General features: G+C 41.8%; 1 protein-coding gene across 3 annotated transcripts in view; it reads left to right on the top strand.

The window, feature by feature from the left end:
* The window catches only part of ZNF236 (zinc finger protein 236), a 274,436-nt gene that overhangs the window by 33,772 nt on the left and 215,607 nt on the right, over positions 1 to 25,057 (top strand). For 2 of the 3 annotated variants that reach the window (XM_040353869.1, XM_040353870.1), the window contains exons 6-9: positions 19,210 to 19,382; positions 20,786 to 20,932; positions 21,452 to 21,523; positions 22,795 to 22,998. In XM_040353869.1, the coding sequence (XP_040209803.1) occupies positions 19,210 to 19,382; positions 20,786 to 20,932; positions 21,452 to 21,523; positions 22,795 to 22,998 (596 nt within the window). The remainder of the gene's footprint in view (positions 1 to 19,209; positions 19,383 to 20,785; positions 20,933 to 21,451; positions 21,524 to 22,794; positions 22,999 to 25,057) is intronic. The other variant, XM_040353871.1, reaches the window with a different exon arrangement.

The following is a 25,057-nucleotide window of genomic DNA, read 5'->3' as shown; positions in this document are numbered from 1 at the left end:
GGTGAAAAAAAATAGAACCTGTTTTAAATTTTTCTTATGGTTAAAAAACCGATAGAAAAAAACGATCGTCTGTGGGGAAATCCATCGGTCAAAAATCGACGCATGCTCAGAATCAAGTCTACGCATGCTCGGAAGCATTGAACTTCATTTTTCTCAGCACGTTGTTGTGTTTTACGTCACCGCGTTCTGACACAAACAGATTTTTGATGGATGGTGTGTAGGCAAGACTGATGAAAGTCAGCTTCATCGGATATCTGATGAAAAAATCCATCGGTCCGTTTTCATCAGATGAACGGATCGTGTGTTCAGGGCATAAGTTTAGTTATTTCAGATTCAGGTGCACAAACGGCTAAGTAAAATTTTGTTGTGCTACGGAAACAGGAAATGATTCCTAATCAGATTCTCAGGTGTGCTTTAATGTCTCTGTCAGCAATAGTATATGTGTCTCTCGTTATGGTGGCTACCTTACATGTTATGGCTAAGAATGCTAATGATCATCAAGTAAACAGTTGATGTATTTTACAGTCCCACATAATGCCAGGTATTTAAGACCATAAATTATTTTTGACTGTTTTTAGTGATTTTATTGAGTTCAGGTTTACAGTAATGAAGTTTGGTTAAGAGAAGATTAATATTTCAGTATAGGTAACTGTAGAAGACAAAGCACACATCCCAATTTAAAGCAGGTGTTTCATCTGAGTGGCTTGGAGCTCATGTTGCTCCCTATGGCAGCTTGAAGATTTACTCATTTTCTCTTGACATAAAGCCACCAGCTGTTGCATAATGATCCGAGTTATTGTTATTGTATGTGGGACATGAATAACTAAATCATGCTTGATATCGTGTGATACTTATGAAATTTTAAAGCCGTTAAAAGGTTTTTACTTATGAAGACAAATGCAAAACCGTTTACAAAATGCAAAAAAACTATCAACCAATCCCACATTTCAAGTTATACATTACTGGGCAGAAGTGCTTTTTCTGTATTAAAAGTTGGATTCCCAAATTCTTGGTGACCGTTCCAAAAGGCACTTAATTAGGAGGGGAGAATAACCGAGTGGATAAGTCATAGCATGTGATTTTTGCTGTCTACACTGGGAGCTCTGTTTTCCAGCGGTCAGTGTATATCTTCTGTTCTGCTTGGAGACAGACAGGGACAATGTTCAACACATGATTGGTAGCGTTAAATCCTCCTTTGATGCGTAGGTAAAGTAATATGGTATTGGTGCGTGCCCTACTGGCTGCTCTTATGCAGTTACTTACTTACATGTGGTTTCATCAAGTGCAGAACAGTACAGTGCGTGTGTTCTATATACACAGGGCGCATGAATCTCAGCTGATTTGTTTATTTATGTTCCTTATGCCCTACACACGACAGGTTTTCCTGACATGCCAAAACCTGACGTTTTTCCCGACGTGATTCCTCTCAAGCCTGACTTGCATACAAAGCACAGTGACGTCCAACACGTACGACAGCACTATAAAGGGGACGTTCCATTCAAATGGCACCACCCATTGCGCTGTTTTTGCTGATCCTCGTGTTAGTAAATGTTTGGTGAGAGACGATTTGCGTTTTTCAGCCTCGTGCTTTTCAGTCCGTTGCATCGTGACACATACTATCTCAATTACGAACGCTAGTTATACCAGAACGAGCGCTCCCGTCTCATCCTTGATTCTGAGCATGCACGTTTTTTACCCCTCGGAAAAGCATACGCACGAGTGGTTTTCATGATGAGAAAAAGACTGACGGGAAACACGACGGGAAAAAATAGAGCAGCTTCGACTTTTTTTTTTGGCGGGCAGTTTTCTCGTCGGGAAAACTGCTATGGAGCATACACACGACTGGTTTTCCCGACCAATCTAAAAAATTGCAGTTTTCTTGTCGGGAAAACCGGTCGTGTGTATGAGGCATTAGTCGCACAAAGAATATAATGTCGTTGTGTATGCACAAATGCCTTTCCAAGCCCAGTTATTGCTTTGTAAAAGTAACAGTGACATCTTCACTGCGCTGCACACCCACAATAGGCTTCCTGCAGAAAACTTTACTACACAGATCTGGAAGAAATACAGAAAGCACACCAAGATTCAAGTAACAATACACATGGTTCTTGAATTTAGACCATATTTGCTTATCCTGGAGTTCAGCTTTAAACAGCCACTGTCAACAGGAAAAATTCTGAGCAGAGTGCAGTAAAGCAGAACAACTACATCACTGTGCACTATTACTGGATCAGACGAGGGATAGTTCTGATGGATTACAGTCAGATAAACTGGCCTTGTCCTTTTAAAAAGCACCATGAAACACCATTTAGTTTTTTCCGAATCCCCCCCAATAACCTAGTTTTAGTAATTCTTTATCTTGTTAATAGGTCTGATACGTTTTCCACTACCTGTAGTAGGGTGACAAACCTGTTTGTTCTGCAGAGGCATTGCATAGCAACATTGTCCCCATGTGAACAGGATAGTCTTAGATAGACTTGTACTTTTAAATGGACTTTAATCAACAAATAAATTAAAGCCTCCAGTCAACACTGTTTCCAAGCAGTGTAATATGGTTTGTTTTAACTGTAATTGCCACTTTTGCTGGGCAGGTTGGGGCATTACGGGAAGTAAAAAAAATAAATAAAATTGATCTACTGGCAGGCTCAATCAGTAAAAAAATAAAGACAAGGGGGCAGATCCACGTACCTTTGCGCCGGGCGCAGCGTATCTAAGATACACTACTTATTTATTTTATTTAGAATCCTCAAAGAATTTGCGCGGTAAGTTACGGCGGCGTAGTGTATCTCTGGCGGCGTAAGGGCACGGAATTCAAATGTATGTAATGGGGGCGTGTTTTATGTAAATACGTCATGACCCGACGTAAACAACGTTTTTTTTTAACTGCGCATGCGCCGCCCGTGGGGGTATCCCAGTGCGCATGCTCGAAATTAAACCGGAACCAGCCAATGCTTACGACGGTGACGTCATTCTACGCAAATTCCTATTCGCGAACGACTTACGCAAGCGACGTTAAAAATTAAAAATTGGACGCGGGAACGACGGCCATACTTAACATTGAGTACGCCTCAGAATAGCAGCTTTAACTATACGCCGGAAAAAGCTGAACGTAAAAACAATGCGCCGGCTGGACGTACATTCGTGGATCGCCGTAACTAGCTAATTTGCATACTCGACGCAGAATTCGACGGAAACGCCACCTAGCGGTCGCCGAAAAATTGCAGCTTAGATCCGACGGCGTACTAAGACGTACGCCTGTCGGATCTAGCCAAGATGCAGTCGTATCTTGTTTTGAGGATTCAAAACAAAGATACGACGTGGGAATTTGGTGGTAATTTATTACCACTGTTTTATTCTTCTTTTTTTTTTATTATATAAATGAAAAAAAAATTTTTTTTGAAAAAAAATATGAAATTTTTTGCTTTGTTTATAAAACCTATCCAATACAAAAATCTAATTTTTTTATTTTACATTTTCTTTAGGTTAGGCCAAAATATATTCTGTTTTAAAAAATAAATAAAAATAAATGGTTATATAAAAAAAGTGTATATTGGTTTGTTCGAAAGCTGAAAACGATAGTTCAGTGTCTGAAAACTATGGTATATATAAACTTACTTGCTATTTACTGCGCACACATCCCTGTCCTGTGAGGAGATGCAGATTGTGAGTTCCTAATGGCACCACAATCTGTCATCTATAGTGTGTCTCCTCCCCCCACCGTTGGAACACACACTAGGGAACACAGTTAAGCCCTTGATCGCCCCCTAGTGTTAACCCCTTCCCTGCCAGTGACATACAGTAATCAGTGAATTTTTATAGCACTGATCGCTGTATAATTGTCAATTGTCCCAAAAGTGTCTGATGTGTCCGCCATAATTGTCTCTATTTCTAGTAAAAAAAAAAAAAAAAATTATAATAATAAAAATGCCATAAATCTATTCCCTATTTTGTAGACGTTATAACTTTTGCGCAAACCAATCAATATATACGTTTATTCCGATTTTTATTACCAAAAATATGTAGAAGAATACACGTCGGCCTAAACTGAGGAAAAAATTGGCTTTAAAAAAAAATGGAGATATTTATTAGAGCAAAAAGTACAATATATTGTGTTTTTTATTTTTATTTTCAAAATTGTCGCTCCTTTTTTTGTTTATAGTGCAAAATATAAAAACCGCAGAGATGATTAAGTTCCACCAAAAGAAAGCTCTATTTGTGGGGAAAAAAATCGTCAACTTTGTTTGCGTACATCATCGCACGACCGCGCAATTGTCAGTTAAAGCGACGCAGTGCCCTATCGCAAAAAATGGCCTGGTCATTGAGCAGTCAAATCTTCCGGGTCTAAAGTGGTTAACCCTTGACTAACCCTAGCCAGGCCTAATTAATTCCTGCCTTCTCTTATCGGCTAACATTTTCAGTGTTATGTATATATACACATACATACATTTTTATTTTTATTTAAATATTCATCATAGAAATTTACAAAGGAAGGAAAAAAAAACACAACAAACAACATGGAAATATACGGTAAAGCCCATAGGTGCCTTAAGTATATTTAGTAATATACCCATGAATATTAACATTGCCATAAAAATGTAAGATTAAATTGCAAGTGTACATTAAAGCGAAGTTCCAGCTGCTGTTCCAATGTCCGACGCGGACGCCCGGAGCTTCGCTCGTCTAACCCCCCCCCCCCCACACTCCGCCGGCACCTTCATTCTAACTGTGGGCTTCAAGGTCGGGCACTTACTGCGCATGCGTTCCCTGAGTGGACAGGCAATCGTCTGGGACCTGTCAGGTGTCCCAGGTGATCAATTACAGGGAGGGGCCACCTTAGGCGATATGACGAGTCGCCTAAGCGGTCCCTGGGCAGAAGGAGGAAGTGGGACAGGAAGTCCTGCTCCTACTGAAGCCCCCACTCCCCCCCCCCCCAAAAAAAAATTACATGCCAAAAGTGGCATGTAAGGAGGCGAGGAGAGGTTTAAGCGGAAGTTCCACTTTAAGGAGTGAGCATTGAAGACCATGATTAAATATAAAAAAAGTTATATTTTTTTTAAACTATTCCTATTTTTTCTCTTATTTTTGTAGCTTCACATTAAAAAAAATCCCCAAATTTTAAATGCAAGCTTTTTTTCATTTGGGAAAAAAAATTGGTATGCTGTGCAAGAGAATCAAATTATTAGTATCATTATAAAAGGGTAAACCAGACTGTGCACTATAAATCTGCAGTAAAACTAGTGGTTTTAAAATAAACATGGTTGAAACTAGAAAAATATTTTTGCAAGACAATATTGCCAAAAGAAAGCCTTTGTGTAAAAAAGAAAATATGCATGTTACTTCAGTATTCTAAGTAATTATACGGTTCTTGCCAGATCAATAGTCTTATAGCTGAAATGTAAAAAATTACCTGGTCCATTATGTTAGAGGTATGCTTCCTAATATTGGCCACATTTTTGAACCTGTGCCCTGTTCCAATATGTAGGGACAAAGTCAATTTATTTAGTTTAACTTCGACTTTATACCTGTGCTTCTTAACATCGCCCACACACTTGAACCTGTGATAACAGTACAGAAAAAACATTTCTGCAGAAGTGTAATTTAAGAAAAAACATTTGGGCGCTGATCTACCAAGTGTTAAACTGTTGTTGATGGGAAATTTGCACCTAAATTCTCTGAATCAAATAGAACTATCTCTTTTAACGTGAAATGGTATGGTGCCATTACAGATGAACACACTAGGGGGCACCCTTCACTAACAAAAAATAAATAAAAGTTTCTCTCCTCTCAATGTCACGCTGCCTCCTCCTTCATGTCTGTAGTGCTGTTCACAGAAGCAGTGCACATGCATTTATTAATGTGAGCTTGTTTTTAAAAGAAAACTTTCCAGCAGATACGTATTTGACCCGCACAGTTAAAAGCTGCAACTGTGGATTTCACATGAGCCTTATGTGAGTGAAGCAAAATAAAAGCTCTGCAATTCGTATTGCATGATCCTTTTGTTTTATTTGCATGACTTGCTTTATGTTTAACAACATTGTTTTAGTTTGTATTAGTAGCCTTCTTTTCTTTCTTTGATAATCAGCAGATGTGCTTTTGTTGTCTTGGAAAACAGAGTGGTTTCAATGTTATGAATATGACAGAGCACATGATAGAGCACAGTGTAGCTTCTTCTTATGTAATTGACACAGATTCAGCCAACTGCAAATAAACAGTTCAATCTTTGGTGTTTTCTGGAGGGTTTAATTGCGTTTCACTGGCATGTAAAATGTCAGTGCCTTTCAATCTTGTACTGGATCCACACTGTTGCAGTCCCATAACATACACATACATTTTTGCACCTTTTATTTGTGGCAACACTTGTTTCTGCAAAGCAGTTTTTTGGCATTGCAGAACACCCCGGCTCACAGTATTCACCAGTGGCGTTGCATGGATTCCAATCTTAGTTATTTTTTTTTGTTTTGTTTTGTTTTTTTAAAGCACATGATTACAGCCAGAGGCTCTAATAGGCTTCAAAAAAGGGTGCCAGTTGTGTGACAATAGCAAATTGAATATTTGCTATTGGAATCAATTCATTTTTTATTCTGATTGATTCCTTTTAAAAGGATTTTTTTTTTCAAGCAGATCAGCTGTTTTTCCAGCAAATCGGATACAACTTTTATATAGTAAAGCTCATTGTGCCATTTGCAAATAGAAGTTGTCACTAAATTTAGAGACACTACATACAGCTTGTAAGGACTGTGGATTGATATTGACTAGTAACTTTGACATTTTTGGCTTTTGTGTCAAAAAATGTAACGAATGCACTGTACAAAATGAATTTTCAAATGTTTAATTGATTACAATGTTTTCTTCTGTGGTTGTTAACCCTTAGGCCTCGTACAGACGAGGGGACAGTCCGCTGAAAACGGTGCGCCGGACCGTTTTCAGCGGACATGTCCCCTCGGAGATTTCTGTCGGATGGTTGTACACACCATCAGACAGAAATCCGCGCGGGCAGACAGCGCTGTGACGTGTCCGCGCCGATGACGCGGCGACGTGCGCGACGCTGGAAGGTGATTCGACGCATGCGAGGGATAGCGGCCGCTCGGACATGTATGGTGAGTCTGTACAGACGACCGAACATGTCCGATGGACAGGATTTCAGCGGACATGTTTCTTAGCATGCTAAGAAACATTTGTCCGCTGCAAAACGGTCGGCTGGACAAATGTCCGCTGGAAACCTGTCCGGTCGGCCGTACACACGACCGAACATGTCTGCTGAAACTGGTCCGCGGACCAGTTTCAGCAGACATGTTCGGTCGTCTGTACAAGGCCTCACATATACCCAGTGAAGTGATTGGTCTCAGGTGATTCAAAGAAATGAAACAAAACCTCTTTCATACTGTAAATTGTACCTGTCTTCTCTGCTCCACATCAGTTCAAAGTCTCGAATTTATAAAGCTTGCCTAATGCCGCGTACACACGGTCGTTTTTTGTGATGAAATAAAACCACGTTTTTTTATCATGAAACAAAACAACGTTTTTCAAACTTAATTTAAAAAAACTACGTTGCCTACACACCATTGTTTTTTCAAAATGCTCTAGCAAAGCGCGGTTACGTTCAGCACGTACGACAGCACTCTGTTCCATTCAAGCTCGCGTCATAACTTGCTTCTGAGCATGCGCGGGTTTAAAAAACATTGTTTTAAATGTCGTTTTACCCACACACTATCATTTTAAATTGCACAAAAAACAACGTTTTGAAAAACGACATAAAAAATTGAAGCATGTTCGAATTTTTTTTTTGTCGTTTTTCAGAAGACATAAAACAACGTTTTCCCCCGACACGGTCATTTTAAATGACGTTTTTGAAAATGTTTTTTTTTTTTTTCCATCATAAAAAGCGACCGTGTGCACGCGGCATAAGAGTTCAGAAAAAGGGGTAGGAGAGCTGAAATCACACATTGCAGAGTTCAGTGAGAAGAGTATTGATAGCTGATTGGAGGGAAGAGACACACCCCCTCCATACAGCACACAGGAACAGAACTGAGGCTGTCAATCAGCTGGAGCTCCTTCCCCTGTCACCATTTTTCTCTGATGTCAGGGAAAATTGTCAGAAGTGACAATTGTCAGAAGTGACAATTGTCAGAAGAAGGCTGAAAGCAGCGGCAGACAGAAATCACATTTGGACCCCTTTTACACTGAGTGCGTTTTGCAGGCGCTATAGCGTTAAAAACAGCGCCGGCAATCCACCCTTAGCCCTGGTTCACACTGGGCTGCGGGAGTGAAGCCGTGCAAATTCAGCTGAACTCGCACGGCTTCACTCCCGCTGCCAGTCCCGATTTCGACTGCGATTTAAGAGACATCTGTGCAGGTTTCTGCACAGATGTCTATGTAAATCGCTGCCCGAAATCGCAAAAAGTAGTACAAGAACTACTTTTTGAAATCGGTGCAGCGCCGCACCGATTAGGACAGTGTCATTGCCGACAATTGCCGCCGATTTGAAATCGAAGGAAATCGTACCCAGTGTGAACCTGGGCTTAATCCACCCTTAAACAGCTACTCTATTCACTCCAGTGTGAAAGCCCAAGGGCTTTCACACTGGAGCGGTGTGCTGGCAGGGCGTCAGAAAATTCACTGTTCCTAATGCGCTCCTGCCCATTGAAATCAATGGGGCAGTGCCGGAAATACGCCGCTGTAGGGGCGCATTGCGAGCTGTTTTAACCCCTTCTCAGCCGCTAGTGGAGGTTAAAAGCGCGCCGATAGTGGCCGAAATGCGCTGCAAATCCGACGGTAAAATAGCAGCAATTTACTGTGGACGCTCAGGGCGGCATAGTGTGAAAGCAGTCTTAGTGCTCTTAATTGACATACTTCTAGAGGAATATGCTTTGTTCATATATCATGTCTGAGGTTTACAACCACTTTAAACAAACAGACAATAGACAGTGCTCCTAGTGAGTGTTGGAACAATTGAAAACTGTGAAGTAGCCACTACCGGGGCTAAAGACATCCGCTGTAGGCGAATAAAGTAAACAAAAAGACAATACCGAGTGCTCACTGTGAGTGTTAGAACAATTTAAGCCTGGGAAGCCGCTATTAACAGGATTATGGGGATTCACTATAGGCAACCCAAGGAACAAAAGTCTTAAGTGCTCACAAGTCTTTATCCTGCATGGTGAAGTTCACAATCCATAGTTGCATGAAAAAGAAACAACGTTTCCAGGCGCAGGATTCATGAAACATCATAACATTTATTTGTAAACCATACTTTCATTAAAAACAGAGATAAGCAGCTTCAGGCATCTGTATACACTGTAGTGAAGGGAGTCGCTGAGTACATAAAACTTCATCCGTGACTCATGTAGCCACTAGCCAGACCTGCCAAGATGCCCATGTATTCCTCTATGCTCAATTGAAACACCAGAAGGTAAAGTGGACGGGCACTACACATTTCAGGGACCCCGCCCATTTGTCAAGTTTTTGTGGGTAAAATCAAAAACTAGGAATGAAGTGCAAGTGTCCAGCAGTTACATTTTTTAGATAATGTTTTAATACTTAAACAGAAAATCAAGTTTTGTTGAGTGGAGAAAATAAGATCACTTCAAGGCACTACAGTGCATCCGGAAAGTATTCACAGCGCTTCAGTGTTTCCACATTTTGTTATGTTACAGCCTTATTCCAAAACGGATTGAATGCATTATTTTCCTCAACATTCTGCAAACAATACACCATAATGACAACGTGAAAGAAGTTTGTTTTGAAATCTTTGCAAATTTATAAAAAATAAATAAAAAAATCACATATAAGTATTCACAGCCTTTGCATGACACTTAAAATTTAGCTCAGGTGCTGCAGCCTGTTTCCACTAATCATCATTGAGATGTTTCTACAATTTGATTGGACTACACCTGTGGTAAATTCAGTTAATTGGATATGATTTGGAAAGGCTTAGACCCCTTTCACACTGTGGTGTTTTTCAAGCGCTTATGCGTAAAAAAAGTGCTTTCACACTAAAGCGCCTGAAAAATGTGCCAGCGTGAAAGGGGTCTTGGAGTTAAAAAAAAGCGCCTGTAAAGCACCTGAAAGAAGCCTCATCTGCAATCCCAATGTTAAAGCCCGAGTGCTTTTACACTAAGGCGCTGTGCTGGCAGGGCGTCAAAAGTCCTGCAAGCAGCTTCTTTGCAGTGCTTTAGGAGCATTGAATACACCGCTCCTAAAGCGCCCCTTCCCATTGAGGTGCTTTTTTTTACACCAAAGCGCCTGAAAAAACACCCCAGTGTGAAAGGGGTCTTAGTGGAGCTTTACCAGTGTTTTTTGGGCGCTGGCAGTGTTGAAAGAGCTCTGAAAGCACTCTGGCTTTCACATTGGGATTGCAGATGAGGCTTCTTTCAGGCATTTACAGGCGCTTTTTTTAATGCTAAAGTGCCTGAAAACCTCCCCAGTGTGAAAGGGGTCTTATTCCTGTCTATATATAAGGTCCCACAGTTGACCGTGCATGTCAGAGCACAAACCAAGCCATGAAGTCCAAGGAATTGTCTGTAGACCTCCGAGACAGGATTGTAGCAAGGCACAGATCTGGGGAAGTGTACAGAAACATTTCTGTAGCATTGAAAGTCAAAATAAGCACCGTGGCATCCATCATTTGTAAATGGAAGAAAGTTGGAACTCCCAGGACTCCTTCTAGAGCGGGCCACCTAGCTAAACTAAGCGATTGGGGAGAAGGTTACTGGTCAGGGAGGTGACCAAGAACCCGATGGTCACTCTGTCAGAGCCCCAACCGTTCTTTGTGGAGAGAGAAGAACCTTCCAGAAGAACGACCATCTCTGCAGCACACCACTAATAAGGCCTGTATGGTTGAGTAGCTAGATGGAAGCCACTCCTCAGTAAAAGGCACATGACAGCCCACCTGAATTTTGTCAAAAGGCACCTGAAAGACTCTCAGACCATGAGTAACAAAATTCTCTGGTCTGATGAAACAAAGATTGAACTCTTTGGCCTGAATGACAAGCATCATGTCTGGAGGAAACCATCACCTTGCCAATACCATCCCTACAGTGAAGCATGGTGGTGGCAGCATGGCAGAGGTGATGCAGAACCTGCTCCAAAGCGCTCTGGAATTCAAACTGGGGTGAAGATTCATCTTCCAACAGGACAACGACCCTAAGCACACAAGATAACAAAGAAGTGGCTATGGGACAACTCTGAATATCCTTGAGTGGCCCAGCCAGAGCCCAGACTTGAACCAGCTTGAACATCTCTGGAGAGATCTGAAAATGACTGGGCAACAAAAGAAGAATGGGAGAAACTGCTCAAAAATAGGTGTGCCAAGCTTGTAGAATTATACTCAAATAGACTTGAGGCTGTAATTGGTGCCAAAGGTGCTTCAACAAAGAATTGAGCAAAGGCTGTGAATACTTATGTACATGGTATTTATATATATATATATATATATATATATATATATATATATATATATATATATATATATATATATATAAAATATACATTTTCAAAGATTTCAACAAATTTCTTTCACGTTGTCATTATGGGGTATTGTTTGTAGAATTTTGGAGAAAATAATGAATTTATTCCATTTTGCAATAAGGCTGTCTCATAACAAAATGTGCAAAAAGTGAAGCGCTGTGAATACTTTCCGTATGCACTGTAAATTACAAAGATTTTATCTTTAGTTCAGGTGCTTATTTGCACCTGTTCCATAAATATTGATGTAATGCGTACCATGTTCTGTGGGTGTCAATGCAGGTCTTGCTATGTGTTAAACTGACAGTGGAAATCTCTGCCTGCATTATTATCACTTTAGCAGTCCCAGGGTTGTAAATAAAACAAGCAGCCTCAACATCCAATTACTCTTGACTCTTGGAAAGTGCCTCAGTGCCTGCAATTTAACAACAAGCTCTGTATAGACTTCTGGGAAAAAATACTGAGCCAGTCTGAGGATGTGGTATAAAGAACCCATCTAGGTTGCCATGGTAAGAAAGTGACTTTTTATTTTTATTTTTTGCAGGTTAAAGTCACAGGTGATGATTGAAACGGATATGTAATGTTTAATATCATGCAATTACAAAATGGCTTTCGTAGTAATCATTTACATCGTACAATTATAGCTCATTTATGATCTATACACCATTTAGCCACTTACCCACTAGGCGCTTATACCCCCTTCCTAACCAGGCCAATTTTCAGCTTTCAGTGCTCTCACATTTTGAATGACAATTACTCATGCAACACTGTACCATTTGAATTTTTTTTTTTTATTAAATTTTCAAAATTACAAGCATATATTGTCAATAAACATAGACATTATAAATAGTAGCAGTTAATGAGAACACAAGATAGATATTTGCATCAAGCTCCAGTGTTTTTTAGAAGGCAACAACAAAAGAAAAAAAACAGTAATTTGAGTTTAACATATGTTGACCATTATCTGTAGATTTGCTAAAATATATGCTTAGTGTTGAATTTAGTAATTAAAAACCAGATATAGTAATATATTAACAGTGTAAGGTAATATGAGAATACATAAAGAAAAAAATTAAGGGTCATCATTTCTAGACCTTGTATAATGTTGGGGTAATATATAATGAAGATAAACAGGGATTTATTGTATAGACATTAGGTTTGTTTCAATTGAGCTCTAAAGCTGAAATATACTGATAAATAAAAACATAAAAAAAGTAATGCTGCTACCATTTTTGCATATAATAACAATATATGCTAAGAAAGAAAAAACAACAAAAAAAAAACTAAAGAGGCAAGATAGAATAGAGGGAAGGGGAAGAAGAAGAGAAAAAAAAAAAATAAAGATAGTACGTAGATAAGATAGAAAAGGTCAAAAGGGTCCCCGGGGTATCTTATTATGTTTGTCTTATGTTATGAGCATATTAAATAGCTATTAGTAGTTATGTTACCAAGGTCTTAATGTGATGTCAAAGTTGGGAGGGAAAAAATTAGTCACCCAAGGATTCCAGATTTTTTCAAATTTTGCAATATTATCATTGGTAATGGCTTCCGTTTTTGAGTGGGTCATGGCTTGGTTTATTCTGGTTTTGGTTTCTGAGATCATTAATGTTGGGGTTTTCCACGCTTTGGCGATTGTCTGCTTTGCTGCCGTAGTGATTTGTAGAAGGAGTTTGAATTGAGTGTGGGAAATAGAAGTTGGTTTTAGATTTAGTAGTGCAATTGAAGGGTCAGGTTTGATTGTTTTTTTGAATAAGGTGGAGAGGATTAGAAAAACCTCTTTCCAAAAACATTTTGTAACCGGACATTCCCAAAATATGTGTATATGTGATCCTAGTTCACCACAGCCACGGAAGCAGAGTGGGGAGTATTGCGGAATATATTTCGCAATTCTGACAGGAACCAAGTACCAGCGCAAAAGTACTTTATAATTTGTCTCGAAATTTTTGTCTTTTTTACACAAATAGAACTTTCTTTTGGTGGTATTTCACCACCATTGGGTTTTTTATTTTCTTGCGATATCAATAAAAAAAGACTGAAAATTTTGTAAAAATGCATTTTTGTTTGCTTCCGTTATAAAGTTTTGTAAATTAGTAATTTATCTTCATACATTTTTGACAACATTTATACTGCTACATACATATCTTTGGTAAAAATAACCAAAATCAGTGTACCGTATATTTTTTGGTCTGTGTGAAAGTTAGTCTACAAGCTATAGTGCCAATCACTGAAAATTGATCACACTTGATGTACTAATGTACTAAATACCCCCCCAAATTACCCTTTTTTGGAAAGTAGGCATTTCAAGGAATTTAGTAAGGGGCATGGTGAGTTTTTTCAAGTTGTAATATTTTCCCACAATTCTTTGCAAAATTACGATTTTTTTTTTCTTTTCACAAAATTGTCATATTAACAATTTATGTCTCTCACATGGCATATGCGTTCTGGGAACTACACCGCAAAACACAATCTGCTACTTCTCCTGGGAGTATGGCAATACCACATGTGTGAGACTTTTTCACAGCCAGGCCACATACAGAGGCCCAACATGTAGGGATGAGCCGAACGCCCCCCAGTTCGGTTCACATCAGAACCTTCGAACGGACCGAACGTTCACGCCAACTTTAGAACCCCATTGAAGTCTATGGGACTCGAACGTTCAAAATCAAAAGTGCAAATTTTAAAGACTAATATGCAAGTTATTGTCCTAAAAAGGGTTTGGGGACCCGGGTCCTGCCCCAGGGAACATGTACCAATGCAAAAAAAGTTTTAAAAACTGCAGTTTTTTCGGGAGCAGTGATTTTAATGATGCTTAAAGTGAACAAAAAAAAGTGAAATATTCCTTTAAATATTGTACCTGCTGGGTGTCTTTAGTATGCCTGTGAAGTGGCATGTGTTTCCCGTGTTTAGAACTGTCCCTGCACAAAATGACTTTTCCATAGGAAAACAGTCATTTAAAACTGCTTGCGGCTTTAATGTAATGTCTGGTCCCGGCAATGTGGATGAAAATCATTGAGAAAAATGGCATGGGTACCCCCAGCCCATTACCAGCCCCTTTGGGTCTTGTATGGATATTAAGGGGAACCCTACACCCAACTTAATAAAGGGAAAGGCGTTTTCTTGTGAAAAAAAAAAGGAAAGGCGTGGGGCCCCCATGCCCTATATACTCTGAACAGCAGTATACAGGCGGTGCAAACAAGACAGGGACTGTAGGTTTGTTGTTAAGTATAATCAGTTTGTAATTTTGAACTGGTACATTTTTAAAGTGTAGCTCCAGCCAAAATATCAAGTTTTAAGCTTTTTGGAAAACATAGGGAAGGTTTATCACCCCTGTAACATTTGTTTTGCTGTCTGTGCATCTGTTCAGAAGATTTCACCTCATTTTATGTCCCAATGACAAATGTTTTTTTGAAAATTTGGGGGTTTTAGTGAAACAAAGATTGGTGATAAAGCATCAGTGGAGAGGAGACACCTCTTACAGGAGAGAATTTCCCTTCCTATGGGTAAATTTCCTCTCACTTCCTGTTGTCTCCTTCCGTTTGCAAGTAGGAGTCGTTTTTTAAGTTGGATGTTTGAAAGTAGGTGCCTTCCGTATATACTCTGCAGAAATTTGGGCCTTAGGTGTTGGTGTTGCCACAACACTGTAAGCCCTCACAGTTAGTCTTGGTGGGTGCTGGAACGCCCTGCTGTGAACTATATCAAAACTTGTAATTGCATGCCATTGTTGAACAGTGGTAGAAAAATTGGGCCTTTATTGGTGGTGCTGGTTTCACAACACTGTAAGTCCTCGCAGTTACTCTTGGTGGGCACAGGAATGGGCCCTGCTGTTAAATATTAGATCAAGAATTGTAATGACATGCCCCTGTTGGACAGGCGCACCCTGTGATCGGTTACAAAGCCTCCAGCAGCACTGAATGTGCATTCTGAAAGAACGCTGGATGCAGGACAGGCCAGTAGCTCACTTGCATACTGTGCAAGCTCTGGCCAGTGATCCATCCTCAAGACCCAGTAAGCCAGAGAATTTTCGTGGGAAAGGTGTCCAAGTCAGATCTTGCCCCTAGGTATTCCTGCACCATGTAAAACAGACGCTGGCGATGGTTGCTGGAACCGGTCATTGCACCGACCTTTCTGCAAGGCCTCCTGAAGATGTTTCATCCTCTTCTCCCTCTGCGCCGGCAAGATAAGGTCCGCAACCTTACCCTTGTAACGTGGATCAAGGAGGGTTGCCGGCCAGTAATGATCCCTCTCCTTGATGGCACGAATAAGAGGATCCTTCCACAGGCTTTGCAGGATCAGGGAGGCCATGCAGCGTAGGTTTGCTGAGGCATTCGGTACGGAGTCCTCTGGGTCACTGAGGACGACAGGATCCGCAGCCACCTCCTCCCAGCCACGCACAAGTCCATGGGTTTCTTGGGACTGTAATTGATCCCTCGAAGACTGCTGCTGATGCTGAGTGCTAGGCTCCACCTTCATACTTACACAATCCTCCTCCTCCTCTTCCTGTGTGATAGGCGGGCAAGCAGGAACACTGTCTGGATAAAGGGGGCCTTGAGAGGTAAGGAAGTCCTCCTCTTCCTCCCTCTGTTCTGCCTCGAGAGCCCTGTCCATTATTCCATGCAGCGTGTGCTCCAACAGGTGGATAAGAGGGACAGTGTCACTGTTCACCATTTTTGTGGCTTCCTCAAATGGTGACAGGACAGTGCATGCATCCCTGATCATGGCCCATTGGCGTGGGAAAAAAACCAAGCTCCCCTGACCCTGTCCTGGCGCCATATTGGCACAGATACTCACTGATGGCCCTCTGCTGCATGTGCAGCCGCTGCAGCATGGCCAACGTAAAGTTCCACCTGGTGGGCATGTCACAGATTAGGCGGCTCTTGGGCAGGTTGTATTCCTTTTGGAGGTCAGGCAGCCGAGCACTGACATTTATATGACCATCGGAAATGCACACAGTTTCCTTGCCTGCTTTAGGACATCCTGTAAGCCCGGGTACCTGCCCAAGAACCGCTGCACCACCAAGTTAAGGACGTGAGCAAAATGGGGCACATGGGTCAGTTGTCCCTGTCGCAGGGCGGAGAGGAGGTTGGTGCCATTGTCGCAAACCACCATTCCTGGCTTAGGCTGGCATGGCGTCAACCACCTCTGCGCCTGCCCCTGCAGAGCTGACAGATTCTCTGCCCCAGTGTGGCCCTTGTCCCACAAGCACACCAGCTCAAGCACCGCATGGCATCTTTTTGCCTGCCTACCTGCGTAGCCCCTTGAACGCCTACGGAGCACCACTGGTTCCGAGGACAAATCAGCACAGGAAGAGGCCACAGAGGAAGAAGAGGAGGGTGGAGGAGAGAGGTGTGTCGCAATCACCAGTAGTAGCATTTTGGAGGCGTGGTGGCGGAACAACCTTGTCCTGTGTCCTTCCCAGCTGCCAGCAGATTCACCCAATGCGCCGTGAAAGATAGGTAACGTCCCTGTCCATGCCTGCTGGACCATGAGTCAGCGGTAATATGCACCTTACCACTGACTGCCCTGTCCAGCGAGGCATGGACATTGCCTTCCACATGCCGGTAAAGAGCCGGAATCGCATTCCATGAGAAAAAGTGGTGTTTGGGAACCTGCCCCTGAGGTACCACACAACTCATGGAAAAGGGGCAGAGTCTACCAACTGAAAAGGCAGCAGTTGAAGTGCTAGCAATTTGGCCAAGCTAGCATTCAACGGCTGGGCATATGGATGGCTGGGAGCAAACTTCTTTCGGCGCTGCAGCAGCTGGGGTACAGCAAGTACTTGGCTGTAACACACCTAATTCTACACCTCCATCCCTATCAGTACAGGCTTCAGAGAGGACTGAAGGTATAGTGGGGTTGGAGATCCCAGCTGATGAGGCGCAAGGAGAGGTCTGCTTTGTTCTTTGGTGTGGGTCTTTTAGGTACGCTTGCCAACGAACTGCATGACAGGTCGACATATGTCTGGTCAAGCATGTGGTGCCCAAGCGGGTGATGTTTTGGCCATGCAAGATACGCTTGAGACATATGTTGCAAATAGCAGCGGTGCGATCTGATGCACTTGTCTCAAAAAAGACCCACACCAAAGAACTTTTGGAATAACACGGAGAGACAGTAGCGCCTTGCACATGCGGAGCTCTGCGGTGTAATGCAGTCGGTGTGCTGCCCTTAAGCTGGCCCCTAGAGGGCATCCTGCCTCGTTGGAGATGTGCCTCCTCCTCTCTCCTATCAGGCACCCACGTGGAGTCAGTGACCTCATCATCCCCTCCCTCTTCATCACTGTAGCAAACCTGGCAGTATGCTGCAGCTGGGGGAACATGACTGCCAGATTGCTGTCCTTCTTGGGCACCCCCTCTCTATGGGCTCACGTTACTGCCTTCCTATAGCTGGGTACCATCATCGGAGCCTTTTAAAAAGATGCGCATCCTCCTGCAGCATGTACCCAACACTGTGGTCACACAGTTCGCGGGACTCCTCAGGAGGACATGGTGGGGCTTGGGAAGGAGTGACTGATGTTATTAAGCAGAGGGAAGAGGCCGTGTTGGCAGCTGCTTTGCCAGACAAAGTACCCTGAGCCTGGGTGAGAGAGGATGAGGACGGCTTGGTCATCCACTCTACCAAGTCTTCGGCATGTTGCGGCTCAACACGGCCAGCTGCCGAAAAAAAGGATGAGCGTGTCCCATGGCTGATGAGGATGCACCGTGTCCACGACAAGCACTCTTGCCTCTAGACGCAGAGCCTGCTTGCCCTCTTGTATTGGCTCGTGACTCTCTGCCTCTCCTTGTTGTCCTTCCAGACATACTAATGGCCTGCAGGGAGATGTAGCTGCACAAAGCTGGGATGTGTGTGTGTGTACTGTATATAAAATATATACTGATTATACTGCAGCTAGCAGAATCAATTGCCTGCCTGTAGTATTATTATTAAGAGAACACCAGCAATTGTCTTTAGTTATCTTTTAGTTGCACACTGTGCAAAGGACACTAACTGAAAATACTTGCAACTCCCTGCCTGTGGTATAAGTTTGTAAACACCCGCTCAGGTATCTGAATCCGGCCCTGTAACTGCAGCTACCTGACTCACCTGCCTGCTCTATCTAACTCGTTTGAAATGACTCTCTCTCTCTCTCTCTCTCTCTCTCTCTCTCTCTCTGTCTTTCACCAACGCCGCAACACACTACACAAGGCCGACTTCCAGACGGCCTTATATAGTGTGGGGTGTGTACTAAATCCCCATAGGCATAATTGGCCAAAGCCATTATGGACCGTGACGTGCCACTCGAATTTGGCGCGAACGCCCCATAACTTTCGCAATTCGACAAACGCTCGAACATAGAATATTCGAGTCGAACATAGGATGTTCGAGTCGAACATAGGATGTTCGAGTCGAACATAGGATGTTCGAGTCGAACATAGGATGTTCGAGTCGAACATAGGATGTTCGAGTCGAACATGAGTTTGATTCGGTTAACGAAGCTCATCCCTAGTAGGGAGCTTCATTAGGCGTCCTAGGAGCATAAATGACACATTTTAATTTATTGACTACCTATTGCACTTTTGAAGGCCCTGGAGCACTAGGGCAATGGAAACCACCGCAAAATGACCCCATTTTAGTAAGCAAACACCCCAACACATAATCTAGAAGGCATAATGAGTCTTGTATGTGTATATATATATATATATATATATATATATATATATATATATATATATATATGTGTGTGCTAAAAATAACTATTCTGGTTTGTTATTACAGGTGAAAGACCCTTCAAGTGTAATCTGTGTGGAAAAGCTTTTAACCAAAAAGGGGCACTGGCCACGCACATGGTGAAGCATACAGGTGAAAAGCCTCACACCTGTGCTTTTTGTCCAGCTGCCTTTTCTCAAAAAGGCAATCTGCAGTCACACATACAACGGGTTCATTCAGAGGTAAATGTAAATTAATCCAGCTACTGTTTTCTTCATGCTCTGCCAATAGTGTCAGCAGGAAATTATAGGAATAATGAGTACTGAATTGCAGGGCGTTAGTCATTCTGCCCAGTTGATGTCCTTTCACCACAGGTTTACACAGAATGTATTGATTAAATGCAATATCAGAGATTTGAGATAATTCTTAATTTATAAAAATATATATGGTGATTAATAAGGTTTTGTAGACAAAAATGAAAACCCTCTCAAATAATTGTTAGACTATTTGCATCTAACATGACCGGTTAACATAAGCCCAATGAAGTATCATCTAAACCACTTATATTAAATATACAGGACAGGATACGGGACTTAATCACAGACCTTGGGTATAGGCCAGGTGTGCTCAACCTGTGGCCCTCCAGCTATTGCAGAACTACAAGTCCCATAAGGCATTGCAAGGCTGACAATTACAAGCATGCCAAAGGCAAAGGCTTGATGGGACTTGTCGTTGTGCAACAGCTTGAGGGCCGCAAGTTGAGCACTCATGGTATAGGCTGATTGGACACTGTCAAAAACTGCACTGGGAAATGCCCTCAGTGCACCCTTATATAGCCCCACCCACTCCATGGTACTTGTTTTTTTTTGTGTTCTTAGGTGATGCATGCCTTTTCAAATGTTTTCTAAAACCATTCTTTCTAATTTTTCTCTTCACTACTCTGACGCTTCTATCATGATCCAACTGCTTAGTACCTTAAAGCTTACTAGCAGTTTTTGGATTGTTTACTTTTGTTGTATATCTTAGGAACCATACCTGAACCCTCAAGCAGTGGGGCCATTCTTTATTGTTTGCTTCTGACACTGGATCCTGCATTCGGCACTCACCTTGGTATATAGTGCAACAAGTGAGTTAGCCATAGGGTGCTAGGTTCAGGGCCGTGGTCCATTATTATGGCACTCATGCGCCTAAAGAACCCTTTGGAGGCATGCAACCATGACAGGTAAGGTTTGGCCCCCTCCAAGCAAACCTGCAGTGTGGATGGGTTAAGACAGGTTTTTTTTTTGTGGGGTGTTAGTCATTCTATTGTGTTATCCCCCTCTGTAAATGTCTTTCACATTGCATGTAGGTAACGTTTGTATAACGTTCACTTGTTAAATTTGGCAATATTCCCACACAGCATCTCTCTCTTACTCTCTCTCTCTCTCTCTCTCTCTCTCACTCACTCACTCACTCACTCACTCACTCACTCACTCACTCACTCACTCTCTCACTCACTCACTCACTCACTCACTCTCTCACTCTCTCACTCTCCTCCTCCCTATCAGTCTTTTTTTCCACCACCACCCTGATGAACTTTGTGTAAACATTTTGGTTACTGTTTTTGTAGCATTTTGATTAAATATTTAATATTTGTCTTGTAAAGGTGAAGAATGGTGTTACATATAACTGCACAGATTGTAGCTGTGTTTTTAAAAGCCTTGGCAGTCTTAATACCCACATCAGCAAGATGCATGTATTGGGATCACAGACTACACCACCTTCAACAGGAGCACCAAACCATGTGAACATGGTAAATAGATGGCTGTTTTTGGTCATTTGTATATAGTATCAAGTAAAAGTAGGTTTTTACATTTTCTTCTCATATTAAAAAGTTGACTAGGTATTGAAGGCTTCTTCACCTTCTCCAGGGACCTTTTACCCAAAAGGTAGTCAAGCACATTAGAGGAAGGTTAGACATGCAGACACACTTAAAAGGTCTGTACATAGACACTTGATTATGCAAACATGCATGTTTATTGCTATGAATAGAAAGAGATCACTATTATCAGGTGATCTCAAGAAGAATACTGGTGACTGTCCACATGTAATACAACACAGACCGTCAATATATTGGTCACTGGGATGTCTGTGGCAGTGATCATTCCCCAGTATAGCTGAAATAATTTGTTAATGGCAATTGAGCTTTAGAGAACAGACGAGCAGACTATATTTGCCTGTGGGGTTTTAGGCTTTCATTGGACAATTATTTTGTAGATATGCTTTAAGTACTTGGTAAATAAAAATACCATTTATTTTGTGTCTTGTAAAGGATATATCACAGCCACCAGCAATTCCTGATGCAAACCTTCTACACCAGTCACCTGATGATAAGTGGAAAAATGTAAGTTTGCTGCTTTGATTATTACTCTCCTTCTCAGTTTGCATTTTATTACATAAAGGCCACTTGTACATGTTTAAGAAGTCCTTGGCTTTGCAGTATCTGAAAAAAAAGGATTCCTGTGCTTATTAAACTTTTACTGTTATTACAATCAATCTCTATCTTCGTCTGTTCTTTGTAGGAGCATTCAAATCCACTTTCAATCATGTAAAAAGAACGAAATGAAATGTCCCTTAATCAAGTTTTCCGCACATGCTTGTATGATTGCACTTTTCACTGACTCTTTATTCAGTCTGTATTGGACAGTGCAACATAGGGTTGTAGAGATTTTCATAATTACAATAGTTTAATAACTTTAAGGGCGGCTAGTTTACACTATGTGTGTTGCAGTACATTGCCATTGATTCTGAAAGGCATTCTAATCGTATATGCAGAGAAAAGAAACACACATGCGCCATGGCATATCACAGGGTACAAATGTGAACAAATTTTTGCACTGTAGTGCCTTTATTGGGTAAAAATAGTTCAGGTTCTTTTTTTTTTTTTTACTTATTTTTATGCTTTTTAAGGGCCCATTTGGAGGAATGGGCTGCTTTACCAGAGTTCCATCAGATAATCTACCAATTGGTAGCCACTGTCCACTATACTGTCCTGCCTACAGTCTTCCTATACTGACACTACATATGCAGTGCCTCTCTCTCTCCCCCCCCCCCCCAGTCCGTGCCCATCCATTCCTCACCTCACCTTCTTGCCCTGCATCGGTCCAAGATAGCGGCCCCGGCAGCTCACACTTTCTAGTGCTCGTCTCCCCTGCGCTCTGGCCGCCATGTTCAGTGTTTCCCGGTGCACTGTGATTGGGCGTATGGGGGGTCATGTGCGGAGGCAGGACTTCAGGAGCAACCGCGGTCACAGACAGGCCAGCCCGACGCCGCACATCACCCCCATACGCCCAATCACAGGGCGCCGGACACTGAACATGGCGGCCGGAGCTCGGGGGACACAGGAAATTAAAATTAAGAGGAGGCAGCCAGTAGTGACACTACTGGCACAAAATGTTGCCCTCCTAAATGTCGTGCCAGGGGCCACGGCACCCCCTGCACCCCCCACGCTACACCACTTTGCAAATTGGCCTGTTCTTTTAAATATTCTTTGCTTGCTGCATACCATTTTATTAAATGGACTTATTTTTTATATTTGTAATGACCGTGTTTTGCTTTCTTTTTTTTCTGATAACATTGATGATGACTTTATGTGTATTTTTTTTCCCCCAACAGACTCTACTTTTTCGCTCTTTTCAAGCTCAGACAGACACAGCTGGTTCCTCAGCTTCGGGACAGCAAGGACAGCAGCCAGCTGTGGCAGATGTTATTCAGCAGCTTCTAGAGCTGTCTGAGCCCGTGCCGGTAGAAAACCATCAGAATCAGCAGTCAGGACAGCCACTAAATATTGCTGTGGGTATTAACAGAGACATTTTACAGGTGAGTAAGTGCACTTTAAGGTAGCTTGGTTTCTACAAATAAAAAAAGAAAATGCCTATGTTACTTGTAGAGTATATGTTAAATTTCTAACACAAATTAGAAAACAAGAACAAGTGTGTGTGGCTTCTTTAAGACACATGGACACAATTCCTGCCCTGCTATTTACAGTGAGGGAAAAAGGTATTTAATCTAGGGCTGCAACAAACGATTATTTTCATAATCGATTAGCTGGCCGATTATTGTTTCGATTAATCGGATAATAGCCTTAAAAAAAAAATATTGCATTTTTTTTTTTTGGGACAATTTGTTGTTGGGCAGATTACAAAAAAACTAATTGCTGCAAAAACACATTACATGCTTTTCTGCTGCTTATCCATTGAAGTATATTGAACCAAAAACATTTTTTTTTTTAAAAATCGCACTGTTTTGTGTTAAAAAGTCCTTGCCCTTTCCAAATACGCAGAAGCTGAAAGAAAATCATGGATGTGAACGTGTCCCATAGGAAAACATGTAAATTAACTGTCGTGTGTTTCTGCAAAAAGCACCAAAAACAGAGGTGTGACCCCAGGCCTGAGATGTTTAGTAACATAATGGGGTTAAAAAAACAAAAATAAGTACAAAAAGAGCAAATAATCCCTACTGTAAGGGGTTTATTTTTTACTGTGGGACAGTGACAGTGATATTTACAGGAGAGATTTGCTTTTTTGTACTATAAAAGCGCTATTTTTTGTTTTTTTAACCCCATTATGTTACTGGCCGATTAATCGATTATGAAAATTGTAATCGATTGATTTCATAATCGATTAGTTGTCAATTAATCAATTAGTTGTTTCGGCCCTAATTTAATCCCCTGCTGATTTTGTACATTTGCCCACTGGCAAAGAAATCCGTCTATAATTTTACTGGTAGGTTTACGCTGAGGAAGTCCCGCCCACGGGACGTAACGCGTATGAGGGGGAGGAGTTGCATATGACGTCACCCGCGATCGCCGATGTATACACTTGTCAGTGTCTTCCGTCTGTGAGCCTGCACTCGGCTGTGAGTGCTGACACATGTGAGTTTACCGATGTTGTTTTTTAAATAAATACTTTTTCTTGCTACAGAGAGCATTAGATCTCTCTCCCTTCTTATTCCATATGTCCATCATTGCTGTCATCTATGGGCCTATCATTGTTATCTGGAGTTGTCAAGTGATCCTCTGACCGATAATACTAGGACCTGATATTGATTACCATGCTTTGTGACCTTTTGAAGGTCGAATTTATGAGGTGAGAGGCCATCTTTACTACTTGGTGGAGGATCTCTATCTGGTCACTTGTCCTGAACCTGCACTACTTAATGAAATTTACATGGATTTCTCCTCTACACTTTCACATATGGACTTTTTCTATTTTGTATTATTTTAATATTATTTATTTTTGCGCTGCACTGTTTCACTGTACAAGATTGTAGACCCACACAAGGCTGGAATGGGCTACAAGAACATCGCCAGGCAGCTTGGTGAAAGGTTGACAACAGTTGGTGCTATTTTTCGCAAATGAAAGAAACACAAAATAATGGTCAATCTCCTTTGGTCTGGGGTGCCATGCAAGCTATCTCCTCGTGGAGTTTCAATTATCATGAGAATGGTGAGGAATCGGCCCAGAACTACACAGGAGAATCTTGTCAGTGATCTCAAGGCAGCTGGGACCATAGTTGCCAAGAAAACAATTGGTAACACATTACACTGTGAACAACTGAAATTCTGCAGCACCCGCAAGGTCCCCCTGCTCAAGCACATGTACAGGCCCGTCTGAAGTCTGCTAATGAACATCTGAATAATTCAGCGGAGAACTGGGTGAAAGTGTTGTGGTTAGATGAGACCAAAATCAAGCTCGTTGACATAAACTCAACTCGCAGTGTTTGGAGGAGCAATGCTACCTATGAGCCAAACATGGAGGTGGAAACATAATGCTTTGGGGAGTGTTTTTCTGCTAAGGGGACAGGACAACTTCACCGCATGAAAAAGACGATGGATGGGGCCATGTACCGTCAAATGTTGGGTGAGAACCTCCTTCCC

This window comes from Rana temporaria, chromosome 5, assembly GCF_905171775.1.
Source record: "Rana temporaria chromosome 5, aRanTem1.1, whole genome shotgun sequence".
In the NCBI taxonomy this organism is placed as follows: domain Eukaryota; kingdom Metazoa; phylum Chordata; class Amphibia; order Anura; family Ranidae; genus Rana; species Rana temporaria.
This window is presented reverse-complemented; position numbering and strand designations above follow the sequence as displayed.